Raw genomic sequence first — 13,767 nt, 5'->3', positions numbered from 1 at the left:
GATTTTTTCCTTCATTTCAACCCTGGTGAATCTGATGATTATGTGCCTTGGAATTGCTCTTCTTGAGGAGTATCTTTATGGTGTTCTCTATATTTCCTGGATTTAAATATTGGCCTGCCTTGTTAGGTTGGGGAAGTTCTCCTGTATAACGTCCTGAAGAGTGTTTTCCAGCTTGGATTCATTCTCCCTGTCACATTCAGGTATGCTGATCAAGCGTAGATTAGGTCTTTTCACATAATCCCATAGTTCTTGGAGGCTTTGTTCATTTCTTTTCACTCTTTTTTCTCTAGTCTTGCCTTCTCCTTTTATTTCATTGATTTGATCTTCTATCTCTGATATCCTTTCTCATACTTGATTGATTTGGCTGTTGAAACTTGTGTATGCCTCACGAAGTTCTCGTGCTGTGTTTTTCAGCTCCATCAAGTCATTTACGTTCTTCTCTATGCTGGTTATTCTAGTTAGAATTTCATCTAACCTTCTTTTCAGGGTTCTTAGTTTCTTTGCATTGGGTTAGAACATGGTCTTTTAACTCTGAGAAGTTTGTTATTACCTACCTTCTGAAGCTTGCTTCTGTCAATTCGTCAAACTCTTTCTCTGTCTTGTTTTGTTCCCTTGATGGTGAGGAGCTGTGATCCCTGGGAGGAGAAGAGGTGTTCTGGTCTTTGGTGGATTCATCCTTTTTGCGCTGGTTGTTTCCTGTCTTTGTGGGTTTATTTGCCTTTGATCTTTGAAGTTGGTGATTTCGGGAGGAATCTCCTGAGTGTACCTGCTTTTTGTTGAGGTTGGAGCTGTATCTTTTTTGGCCTGTGAAGGTGCTGCTGGGCTGCCTCGAATTCAGTCAGGTTGATAGGTGGGTGGTCTTCCCCAGAGTTTGTTTATGCAGGTTAAATAAGCCCCGCCTTCCCAATGGCCTCTCCTTCCCAGAACTCGATCTTCCTGGTTGAGATCAAACTGGTGTTTTCGCTGGGAAGCTCTCTAGCGCTTGGGCTTCAGTTTGAGTTTTGTGAGGGGGTCAGGCCTGCCAGGCCTTATGGCCTGTTTCCCTGCTTTCAATTCTGCCTCTTTCTGTGGGACAGGTAGTTTCGTCCCGCTGGTGTTAGTCCACACTTCCGCCCAGGTCCGTGCCAGCTTGTGACTCCAGGCTCAGATTTGCATTGATAACCTACGGCGCCCCTCATTCCGGCAGGGCTCTTGTGGACCATGGGTTGCAGGAGGGATGAGGGCACCACAGGATCTGAATCGGAGGACTGAGGGGGTGAAGTCCCCAACCGTCTGAGCCGGCTGCACTTTCCAGGTGGGGATGTGCCCCACCCTGTCTCTGTCAGTCCTCCCTGGGCTGCACTCACCCTGCTTCTCGGCTCACCTTCCCTGGGCTATTTTCAGAATTATACCAGTTCCACTGCAAGGAACCCGGCACTTAACTTGGAATCGTGAAGTCCTCTAGCCCTCTGCGTCTCATTCCCTGGTAGCTGCATTCCGGTATTGCCGATTGTTTGCTTATATGAAATTCTTTCCATTACAGTTAATCATTTCCTAGGATGCCTTTTTTTTTTTTGATGTATTTTGCATTCTATTAATTGTTATTCTATAATATGTTTCAGTATAAAGTAGGACATATCTTAACATAGTGGGTTCAGAACCCAAGCCTTGCAATCAAATGGGCTTGAATGACAATTTGAACTCTTCCAACTTGTTATACAACTTTATAGCTAACCTCTATGAGCCCTGGTTTCTCATCTGTTTAATAAAATGAAACTATGTGTTTCATAGAATTGTTAAGAAAATTGAACAAGAAATCTCAATAAATTGCTTGCTACTTAACATGTTTGAATGCATTAAAATTGGTAGCATGTTTTTAAAAAGTTTTCTTGATACTCTTACTTGATTATTCTTTCACTTAAAGTTGTGAATAAGTTGAAACTCCCCTCCTCCCAAAAATTCTTTTGGAATTTCAACTTGAAAATCCTACGTGTATAAAAAAAGTAAATGGGTTAGGAAGAATTGACCTCTTTATATATTTAGTCTTTGTGTTCAGGCTCAATTTCATTCTTTTCTTGCAAAGACTATAATTTGATAATGTTTGTTTTACCTTTAAAATTTTTTTTTGCAGATGTGAATAAGATTTCCTTTCCTTTTTCACATTGGTTATTGATGATGTTTAGGAAATCTATTGATTTTTCTATTTCTTCTGTCTTACTACTTTGCTGGTAGATTCTGATAGTTTTTGGTTGATTTCTTGGATTTGCTACTACATAGTCATATCCTTTACAAGTATCATTTTTTTCCCTTTTTGCTTTCTATTAATTCCATTTTAAATTTGCTTTATTCTTACTGCATTGGCTTAGAATGTCTAGTACTACCCACAGTGAGAGTAGACTTTGTCTCATTTGTTATTTTAATGGTGCTGTAGAATCTTGAAATTACAAGTCAAGTTTGGTTTAATACATTTTCCTTCTTTGGTATGGGGCTTTAGATGTCATCTTTTGGAAGGAGTTTATATATGTATATGTGTATGTGTATATATATATGTGTGTATGTGTATATATGTATGTATATATGTGTGTGTGTGTGTGTGTGTGTGTGTGTGTGTATATATATTTGCTATTTTAAAAATTGTGGTTGTTTTAGTTTGTTCCTGCTGCTATAACAAAATACCTTAAACAGAGTAATTTATAAACAACATAAATTTATTTATTTATTTCTTTATTGTACTTTAAGTTCTGGGATACATGTGCAGAATGTGCAGGTTTGTTACATTGGTATGCATGTGCCAGGTGGTTTGCTGCACCCATCAGCTTGTCATCTACATTAGATATTTCTCCTAATGCTATCCCTCCTCTATCCCCCCACCCAACCTGCCCTCTAACAGGCCCCAGTGTGTGATGTTCCTCTCCCTGTGTCCATGTGTTCTTATTGTTCAACTCCCACTTATGAGTGAGAACATAAACAACATAAATTTATTACTCACAGTTACGGAGGCCGGAAGTCTAAGATCAAGGTTCTGGCAGATTTGGTGTCTAGTGAGGGATTGATTTCTACCTCTAAGATGATGCCTTGAATGCTCCTTCCTCTGGAGGGGACCAACAATGTCCTCACAAGGCAGAAGGGATCGAAGGAACTAGCTGGCTAGTTACATTATCAAAGGGCTTGATAATATAACTAATCCATTCATGAGGGCTGACCTGACCCCTTATGACTTAATCACCTCCTAAAGGCTCTGCCTGTTAATTGAACCCTACATTTGGAATAATCTTCAGATCTACCTCTTTGTCAAAAAAGTAAGATTCTTTAACCTTGGGTAATTAATAACTAAATGATACTGGAGTTTAATGCATCTTCAATTTAATATATATGGTATGATAGCAGGAATACCAAGGTTATTTTATTTTAAAGTGGATTTTATACTTTTATATTTTGGTTACTAATATGATCAGAGATATCAACATTTTAAAACCATGATTAATGAAAAAAACACTGTACTAAAATAATATAGGTAAGTTCTGTTAATTTGGAGTTAAATTGTTTTAAATCAAAAATTTTGCTGATATTTCATATCAGAATGTGTGATTTTGAAATAATTATGTTTTACATGTATTACAGGTCACCATATCATCAGCCAATCTCTTACAGGCCACGGTTATTGCTATCTGGAGAACGGGGCTCAGGTCAAACTTCTCACCTTGCTCCAGCACTTTTGCATACTCTAGAAAGATTCTCTGTGCATAGACTAGATCTCCCAGCACTTTATTCAGTTAGTGCCAAAACACCTGAAGAGTCATGTGCACAGGTAGGTTCGTACCACATCAGAGCACTTCCAACTTTCTTATTGCCTATATTTTGATAATGTTTCTAGTGTGTAGTGTTTATAGATAAGTTTTTTTCAGAGTATGATATGAATATTAACTTTTTGTTGGTTATTAGCATTCTAATAGTGTAAAGGATCCTTTTGATGCATACAGTTTTTTTAAGTGAGCTTGTTGTTAATACCCTGTTTCATTATGCATTGTAGAAAGGGTGTTTATTTTGCCTTTTTCTGACCCTCTGTTCAAAGCTGTGATCTCAGAGCAGTTTCAGACTTCTGTCTTTTCTTAGAGTGTTATAGAAAGGGAAATGATATCCAATTTGAGATATCAGGATTTAATATTCATATTAAATGAATATTAAATATCAGAATAGTGAGAGCAGTTCAAAAATTATAGATATTTGTATTGATAGTTTTATGTTTGATATTTAATTTTCAACTATTTTGTATTTACTGGTTTGTGAAGCAAAGTTCTACAGGGCCTGTTTATATTTGTTGAGGTTGTGTTGTGTAAACTCCATGGTTATGGAGTATTATGTCATATTGAAACTAGGGATGAGGGTAATACATTTTTTGAGCCAAGGGACCATGTCTAAGCCGCTTTTGTAACTCTGACAAGGTGTCCAGCTGATAGTAAGTGGTCATTAAATGTTTGAATAATAATGTTTCAAATAAATAAATTAGAGGAATGCCACTTTGTACTTTGATACTTATCTTACTTTTAGAGTTAGATAACTGGAGTAGTAACACTTAAAACATTTCACACAATTTTGTTTTTTTTTCCCCAGTTACATTTTCCAATACTTAAGACTTATGCTATAATTATCTAACTGAAAGCCATTTCTTACATTGTAGCAAGAAATATGCACTTTTTAAACAATTCATGGTAGTTTTGATTTAGATTCTCTTTTACTCACAGTTCTCTGGATATAAGCACCCTACGAGCACTTCATCACTTTTAAAACCCTATTTAAAGGTTTCTTTCCAAAAATCCCTGAATTAAATGCTATCTACCAGTATTTTGCTCCCAGTTTGACTCATTTAACCTATCCTGGGTGTTTTCCAATAATGTTGATTTATATGTTTGCTCATATTTTTCCTTTTTAAAGAGACAAGATTACTGCAGGTTGTATGCAAGTAAGAGAATTACTCAGTAGCATTTAAAATAAATCCAAATGATTTACTAGAAAAATATAAATCAACAAAATTGGCCCTAGAGAAGAGAGAATCCAAACAATCACCATGGAAGAAGAAATTCAGCAAGTATCTTGAAACCACTAAACATAGCTGGTTTCACAAATGAATTATTTTAATTTTAAAGGATAAGATTATTTTGATGCTAGTCAACTGTTCCAAAGCATAGGAATAGGAGGAAAGCTATGAAATTGGCAAAACCAACAACATCACATCTTTCAGGAAAATACAAAATAAAACTGTAGACTAATCTCATGTAAGCAATGACCATAAAGAAACAAATGAAATCTAGTAGCGCATCAAACCAATAATATAACATTACTAAAGCATGCAAGATTAATTCAGTTAGACATTGAGAAATATAAGTATTGGAAAGAATACATTGAATTTGTAAGTATTTGCCTATGATATGATTAATTATATGGAAGACTTACAGTGTCAACTAAAAAACGATGAAAGACAATAAAAGAATTTCATAAGATGGTCACTTTCAAAGTTAATGTTTTAAAATGATAGTTTTCTCTTATAAATACTATAATAAGTTAGAAATATAACGGAAGAAGAGATCCCAATTAAAATAGCAACTAAGTTTACCTAGGAGTTAGCAGAAACAATATGAAGGGACTATGAGAAGAAAACTAAAAGTTGCTGGGGGAGACAGTTGAATATATGAAAGACATACCTTATTTGTCTGTTTCCCAACCAAAGGCCAGAGAAGCCTCCCACCAGGAATGCTCTCTACCTTTTATGGTACCGTCAATCTTCTTCTTGTGGGGAAGAAGCCATCTTTATTAAGGAAGCCAGAGCTGGACTAGTCTCATGTATTCTTCCCATATCCCTAAAGTAAATATATCTTTAGGGATTTGGCATTTGGGTCTCAAACCAAGTTAGTAGACTTTAAAATTCGATTGTCTCAAAGTAAAATCTCTGCCTTGAGATCTCAGGAGCTTATTTTGTAAACCAAAAGCTAATAATATTGTTAGTTATCTTCATTCTTCTGATCAACTCTTTTGAGAGAGGTGGGTTGGGATAGTCTACATAGATAAATTTCAAATATATTTGATTGGGCAGTTAAAAATCTATTGAGCATTCAACTTCTTATGTGAATGTACTTCTAGTGTGTGCATGTGTGTGTACGCGCTACTATCTATATATTAATAAATGGCAAGCTTAAATGGTTTCTCTGCTTTAGATATCAATTACATGTCAGTATTCTCATCACCTCTTACTCTCAGCTCCCATGATCTGATTATTGCTGCAGATCTCTGCATTGGGGTGAACCACTATATAGGAACAAGAAAGTCTGGGGATTTGGGATGGGTATATATCCGTGAATACTTCACAGTGCCATCTGCGTAGAGAGCCATGCCTGGCTAGAATACTTGTGGTGACTTCGTACTAATGATAATGTTGTGTTAATATTTGTAGCTTTGGAGGAAGAAGCACACCTTGTTTGTAATTACTGTACTAAACTTCTTCAATTCAGAGTGTAAACTCAAGTCAAATTATGCAGATTAAAATCTCAGTTGTGGTTGTGACCTTGGGCAAGTTGCTTAACACTCTGAGCCTTAATATTCTCATCTGTGAAATGGAGATGACACCATGAGGTTATCAAACAGGCTTGACATATAGTCCTCAACAAAAGTTAGTTATAATCATGTTTATTACTACTACCATTGCTGCCACTGCTACTGCTTACAGCTAATGAATGGTAAGACTTAAAATTCAAAGCCTGTAAGGTTTTTTCTTAAATTAGTGTATAAATTAAGTACAGTTCCAATTATAATCTCCTCAAAACTTAGGGGGAGAAGTTAAAAAAAGAGAGTTCTATATTTCTTCTAGAAAATAAATATGAGAGTAGCAAGGAGAATTCTAGAGGAAAAGTGTCACTAGGGGGCCCTACCAAAATTTCAAGGGCGTAATGGAGTTACAGTAATAAAGAATGTGTGCCTGTGCGAGAATAGACGAAGTAATAGAACAGAAGAGACAATTCATGCTTAGACTTTTAGACTTTGATGGTGATGACCATAATGACGATGACACTTCATATCAGTAGATAGAAGAAATGGATTATTTACCAAATGGTCTTGGAAAACTGGCAAGCTCCTCCAATAGTGGAAAAAGCAAAACAAAACTAGGATTTCCTACCTTTTTCTATAGCCTAAAATAAACTCTAGATGGTCAGTGGAACTATAAAAGTACTAGAAGAATTCACAGGGTCAGTATATTTATTATCTTATGTGTGAAAGTAATTTCTAAAAGCAATGCACAAAACCTAGAAAGATATGAAGGAATTGGATTATATAAAATTAAAAGATATGAAGGAATTTGATTTTATAAAATTTTAAATTACAGATGGCAAAAAGCATTCTTTAGATTAAATTAATAGACATAGTTTGGGAAAAAGTATATTTATAGCAGGTATATTGAGAACAAATTTCCTAAATGTGGAAAGATATCTTAAAATCAGTAAGAAGAAAGAATAGCAATCTAATATAAAGACTGGCAAAATAGAAACATGCCATTTATGGGGGAAAAGAAAAAGTAACCAATAAAAATGTGAAAAGATTCTAAGACTCACTTAAGTGAAAATAAAGTATCAGACTTGTTTAAAAAAAAGTTTGATAATGCCATGTTGGAGATGTGGAATGCTCATATTTACTTAGTGGAAATGTAAATTTATTTAATGATTTTGGAGTGTAATTTGGCACCATCTTTTAAAATTTCAAGTACTACAGTGGTGTAGTGTGGGAAAAGAAAATGCAATTTCAAGTACATTTACCTTTTGACCCAAGAATTCTATGTTTAGCATTTTTTTCTAAAGCTAGTTAGCTACAAGTATTCTATGCTAAATGAACAGGGATATCTATCACTGCCTCGTGTGTAGTTGCCACACAAAACATAAAGACGAACAAACTGAATATCCCTTCATGTGGGGCCAGCTAAAATTAGTTATGGTGTATCTTGACATAAAAAGGAGTCCTATCTAGCCACTAACACAAATGAGGTAGATTTACATGGCTGATATGGAAAAATGAAGGTGACATTGGTGGAAAAAGGAAGTATCCTAAAAAACTGTTAATCATGGTTTCTTTGGCTTGGGGAGAAGGAATCTGGAGGATTGGGTAATGTGTGAACTTTGCCTTTTTAGTTTATGCTATACTATTTGGAAAATTCTCTTTTTTGAAGTTTTTATTTGACTATATCAAGCAAACTAAAGATTAAAAAATCACTTTGAAAGAGAAATATTTTCAAAGTGAGAAAGATTTTTAAATTTTTGTTTATAGTTCCTTACGGCTAATATGTATATATATTTACAAACATTAGCAATCTAATAGTTTAATGTTATTTAAGTAAAGGTAAGGAAACATTTAGGAAGCATTGTAGTGAACTATATATTGATGTTATAGGGTTTTGGTTTTTTTTCCTATTTTCTTTCATGATATCATTCTGAATCCTACTTGGCCAACTTTAAATTCTAATTTCATCCTCTGGTTTCTTGTACACTTCTTGGGCTTTACTACTTTTTGTTTTGGTGTGGAGGAGAGAGGTATCACTTGGTAGTGAAAAACAACAAAAACTTAATGTTATTTTGGTTGTATTTCACTTTCTTTAGTACATTAAGGCATCTCATCTTCTCAGTTTATACCTAAGAGCTTCTGGGTTAGAAGTCGAGCTTACTCTAGATTGACCCCAGCCGGATATTCAGTCTTCAAGGAGCTGAGTCGTGGTGTGCAGTCATGATAGCAGACACCCAGACTCTGAACACTGGCCAGAGACCAGATGTCTTGGTTAATCTGTGATTATATGTATCTTAAGTGCATATTTAAAATTATTTGTGTTCATAAATATCACACTGTCTTTTTTTAACAAATTCTGCAAAAATAGCCTGTTGTGTAACAGGAATTTTTAAATAATTGGTAGAGGTTGGCAAACCAGGTTATAAGTGGGTACAAAAGCCCTAGGGAAGAGAGTACATGAATCAGGTGGTGAAACACTGGAAAGATTTTAGAAGATTCTCTTTTCTTCTGTTCTGTATTCCTTTTCATTTCTTCCTTTTTGCTTCATCTTTCTTGGGAGCTGGTCCTCCTATACTCAGAGTTATCTCTCTAAATTGGTGTGTAATATAAGGGTTTAGTCTATGATAAGTTATTCTTGCATGTTTTCTCTTTTCCCCAGGCTCTAAAATACTTAATATAAATTAAGTTGGATATTTAATAGTGTAACATGAACATGAAAGGCAATCTTAAAGGGAAGAAGTCTTAAATCACTTTTAAAGGGCTGTATTTATATTTGTAGTAAGGTGGAAGACCCCTACTTGATATTATTTATACTGTGGGGAATCATGTTTCATTTTTGTCTATCCTTTAAAACATACGTGGACAAGAATATTCATGACAGAACTTTCTTTTCTCCTTCTGACGGACTCAGCTATTGATTGATATTACCAATTGGAGTGAAAACTGGCAGAGTTAGTGTCTACTATATTAAAAAGCAATGTTTTCTTATTGTTTCTTAAAATTTAATGTGCATGAGAATCACCTGGGTGTACTTATAAAAGTTTCTGATTTTCTGGCTGCACACCCATAGATTTGTGATTCATTCAATTTAGTATGAGTCTCAGGAATCTGTGCTTTGTAAAAATGCATCTCAGATATTACTATTCTAGGTCTTCAATAGCTCTCACTTTGAGCTATCCTACTTTAACTGGTCCCTAGACATTAGTCCAACGTTTATTACTGAAACAAATTTGCAGGGGTGTGTGTGTACACACATATGTTATTGAGCATTTCACAGTCTTCTAAAGGCTTTGGAAGGAGAATGAGAAACCTTGGCATAGCCTGAAAGATTTATAGTTGCCCCCTTAAGTTCACAAGTAATTATTGAGTCCTACAACAAGACAGGAACTGTTAATTATCAGTAAAGACCTTTGGTATTAACACTCTTAAAAAACAAAGCAAAACTATGATTCTCCTTTTCTGACATACTCAAATATAATTTTTGCCTCCTGTATATTTCTGTTGTTGGTTTGGAAAAAAGGGACTGATAAGTGTGCTATATTTTATATTTTTAATTATTAGAGAGGTTTGATTCAATTAATACATTTATATATGGTCTGAAAAGCTTTGGAGTTTAGGTACTGTATGGTGTTGGGAATAATTTCTAAAGGTGAATAAGGTATTTTCTTGGTGAAAATTTAAATGCATTTCTTTCCCCAGAAAGAAATTATTATCTAGAATTTTCCAGGGGATGCTCCTTTTGGTCGAATAGCATGAAGGTATTAGTGTACTTTCTTGTGTGTATACTTTGGATGCTCTTGTGTTTGTGCTTTTAGGTTTCTGGGTTTCCCTATAGCAGTCTGTGTATACTTTGGATGCTTTTGTGTTTGTTCACATGGCTATCTGAGTTTTTCCATAGCAATACTTTTTTTTTTTTTGGTTGTAGACAAGTTAAATTATCCTGAGCTGGAGTGTATCACAGTTACTGAAATTCTTGAATTCTTTAGGGAATGAAAATATTAAAAAAAGAATTTAAGTGATTTAATTTTCATAAAATGCTAATTTGTGTTACTGCCATAGTTCAGAAACTAGTACAGATGTGTTTTATAACAGGCTGATTTTGTGTGCGTGTAAAGAAATTTGTACCTTACTTATTGAATCCTGAATCTTTAGAATTCAGACTGTTCCTTCTTTTCACAAGAGATTCTCAGTAAATCTTAGATAAATGGAATGTTAATAAAGGGATAGAAATGGTATAAAGCCACCAGCAATGCACAGATATTATTTATTTTAATAGTTTCTGATAGCATGGCACAAAGAATTAAACTTATTTTAATTTTTATAAAAAACACTGAGGATGTTTTAGCTCCCAAGATTTTTTTTTTTACCTGTGCTTTATAATTTTAATATATTTATAATACTATTAAGTGACTGAGACAAGTTCTGGAAGTTTCTTGATGACATAAAGTTGTTTCCCTCTTTCCTATATTGCCCCCTTTAGGCAAGTAAAGTGATACTGGCTTTGAGCTTTCTGCTTTATTCACATGTGTGTTTAAAACTTTTCTAGTTTTCACTTTCTAAAGAAAATGGCTTGTTGTAGGACTATAAATTCTTAATGTAAAAATACACTGAATTTTCATGGACGGAGCATTTTAATTTGATGGCTAAAATGCTGACTTCAAAGTTTAGTTTTTGAGATGATTAGAGAACTCTTGTAACTGTAAGTGCAGTTTATATCATGAGTGCTTCCTTGTATGGATACTTCTAACTTCAGTGGCTCGATTTTTGCCTTTAATGTTTTTAATATTTAGAGGAAGTAGTTTGTGATTTATTTTTAAATAAAGAAAGTTTAAAAAAATTAGTTATATAAGGTCCTTATGATGTCCATGGCAAGAAGGAGGTCAGAAGGAAATGGAGTATAATGTTGTAATAAAGAATCAAAATGAACAGTTCACATATGTTGACGTTTGTTCATTTTACTTGTGCAAGAGTGCTGGTCATGTCAAAGGTGTTTTGAAACGGTTGGTTCAGTAATTTGGCCTACTGTCTTTTTTTTTTTTTCTATAACAGTTTTTCTGTTTTCTACTACACCTTGCACATCCACCAATCCAAGACACCCTATAGGTGAGTATTTTTCTAGTTCTCAAATGGCATCACTTGTTACCAAGCCAGTTGCCGCTTCATTGAAATTAGGCTATATTTTTCTACTCTGAATTATCTGGTATTTGATTTCACAGAGTGTATTTTACTCCATACTTTAAAAGTTACCAGCAAACTACTGAATAGCTGTTTTTATTTTACAGAAAAAAATCATAATAGGATTAAACTTTTTTTCCTTGTTGCTTATAAGAACTTTTAAATGCTATACTCAAACTCTGTTCTTTTTGAATTTTTATTACAAAATGGGAATTAGAACAGATTGGTTATAAATTTAAAGAAAATATAAAAGTTTATTTTAATATTCTAAGATAACATAGAATAAGGAATTAAAAAGAAAGCTTGTTTTAGTAGTGCTTTTTAGTTTTTCTAGAAATTAAGGATGGGTTTTAACTAAAGGCTTAGGAGAAAAATTACAAAAATATTTCATAGATATTGGTATTTCATGTAGTTAGGTTAATTCTCAATTCATGTAATTATGCACTCATAGATCAGAAAGGCAAAGTCTTTTTATTTTTTCATGTTCATCTTAGACTTGCCTGATTTTATTCCCCTATAGATTTTCAAATATAGTTTAATTTTTTTTTTTTTTTTTTTTTTTTTGTCAAGAAGGACATTTTCCTAAAGACTTTGGAAGCAAAAAGTTTCCAAATATTTGTATTGGGTCAGTAGGATGTCACATTCAATTTGTTAATTTTGAGAAGATGAGAAGAAAATAAGAAAGAAATTTTTTGGAAATGTGGAATTTCTAAATTTTTTAATAGGGTCAATACGATATCATGTTCAATTTATTAGTTTTCAGACAATTGGAGGAAAAAAGAAATAGAAAAAAACAAACCTCAACTCTTAGAGCTGGTGATGATTGTATGTAGTTCACCCTTGCGAATACAGTTAAGACACCTGTAGTTAACTTCTGACTCTGTCACATTATTCTCACTTAACCTTTTGTTGCTGTGCTCAACCTCTTTGATACTTGTTAATGATTCTCAACACATGTTCCTGGAAAATCTAACATAGAAGTACTAGAATGAAAGGAAAAATTTCATTTTTTAAAGGCATGTTTTCCTATCTCTCTCATACCTTGGGCATATATGTGGTAACTTGCATGGCCAAATTAAGTGATTGGTTTTGTGAGGTTCCTTAGTAGCCTATAGCTGGTTAGTCTTTTTCATATGATCACCTTTCTTTCCTTCCTGACTCTCTGTCATTTTACCAGCACAGAGTGGGGAACTGGAAAGTAACAAAAGGAGCTGGTCACTGTTTTCCACATAACCATGCCTGATTTGGGTGGCATGTAATTTTTTTTTTTTTAAATAAATACCTCAGTTGCCTTTGTGCCTCTGCATGGTTCCTTCCTTTTGCCAATAGTTATGCTTGTTTTTCGCTTATGAATTTTCTACAAGAACTTTGGAAAAAAATAATCCTTGGATTTCCAAGATCCAGGATAGGAGGGTACGTGTTTGCAGAAAAGGTCAAAATTTGAGAGTCCTGAAGGAGTTGTACTGTACAACTGTTCTGGATTGGTGGATATGCAAATATTAAGAAAGGGAAGGAGCATATATTACTTTTGATGTGAGTGATCATAACATCTACATTTTTTCCGATTATCATTTGAGCCTCTCTCATCTGGTTTATTATTGAATTGGCAGTACACTTTATTTTACACAAAAGATTTAAAGCTGTATAAATATGCTATTAAAAAATATATGCAAGTGGTAAGCTTATTCATTAAAGAAAAATAATACTTTTGATTCTTAGGGTAGTTTCTGATAATCGCAATCATTTTAAATATTAAATTCTTCCTTTTTTTTTTTTTTTTTGAGATGGAGTCTCACTGTCTCCCAGGCTGGAGTGCAGTGGTGTGATCTCGACTCACTGCAACCTCTGCCTCCCAGGTTCAAGAGAATTCTCCTACCTCAGCACTTGGGACTACGAGTGTGCACCACTACCTGGCTAATTTTTTTTTTAGTAGAGATGGAATTTCACCATGTTGGACAGGCTGGTCTTGAACTCCTGACCTCAAGTGATTTGCCTGTTTTGGGCTCCCAAAGTGCTGGGATTAGTCGCAAGCCACTGCACCTGGCTAAATTCTTATTTTTATGTCTTGTATATTAC

General features: G+C 34.3%; 1 protein-coding gene across 4 annotated transcripts in view; it reads left to right on the top strand.

The window, feature by feature from the left end:
• ATAD2B (ATPase family AAA domain containing 2B) overlaps positions 1-13,767 on the top strand; it is a 194,084-nt gene that overhangs the window by 128,592 nt on the left and 51,725 nt on the right. For all 4 annotated transcript variants that reach the window (XM_064363892.1, XM_064363891.1, XM_064363890.1 and 1 more), the window contains one exon: positions 3,601-3,787. In XM_064363892.1, coding sequence (XP_064219962.1) covers positions 3,601-3,787 — 187 coding nt within the window. The remainder of the gene's footprint in view (positions 1-3,600; positions 3,788-13,767) is intronic.

The sequence above is a fragment of the Aotus nancymaae genome, unplaced genomic scaffold, assembly GCF_030222135.1.
Source record: "Aotus nancymaae isolate 86718 unplaced genomic scaffold, 86718_ANA_hifiasm-v0.15.2.pri h1tg000057l, whole genome shotgun sequence".
Lineage (NCBI taxonomy): Eukaryota > Metazoa > Chordata > Mammalia > Primates > Aotidae > Aotus > Aotus nancymaae.
The sequence above is the reverse complement of the archived record's forward strand: the minus strand, read 5'-3'. Positions and strand labels throughout refer to the sequence as shown.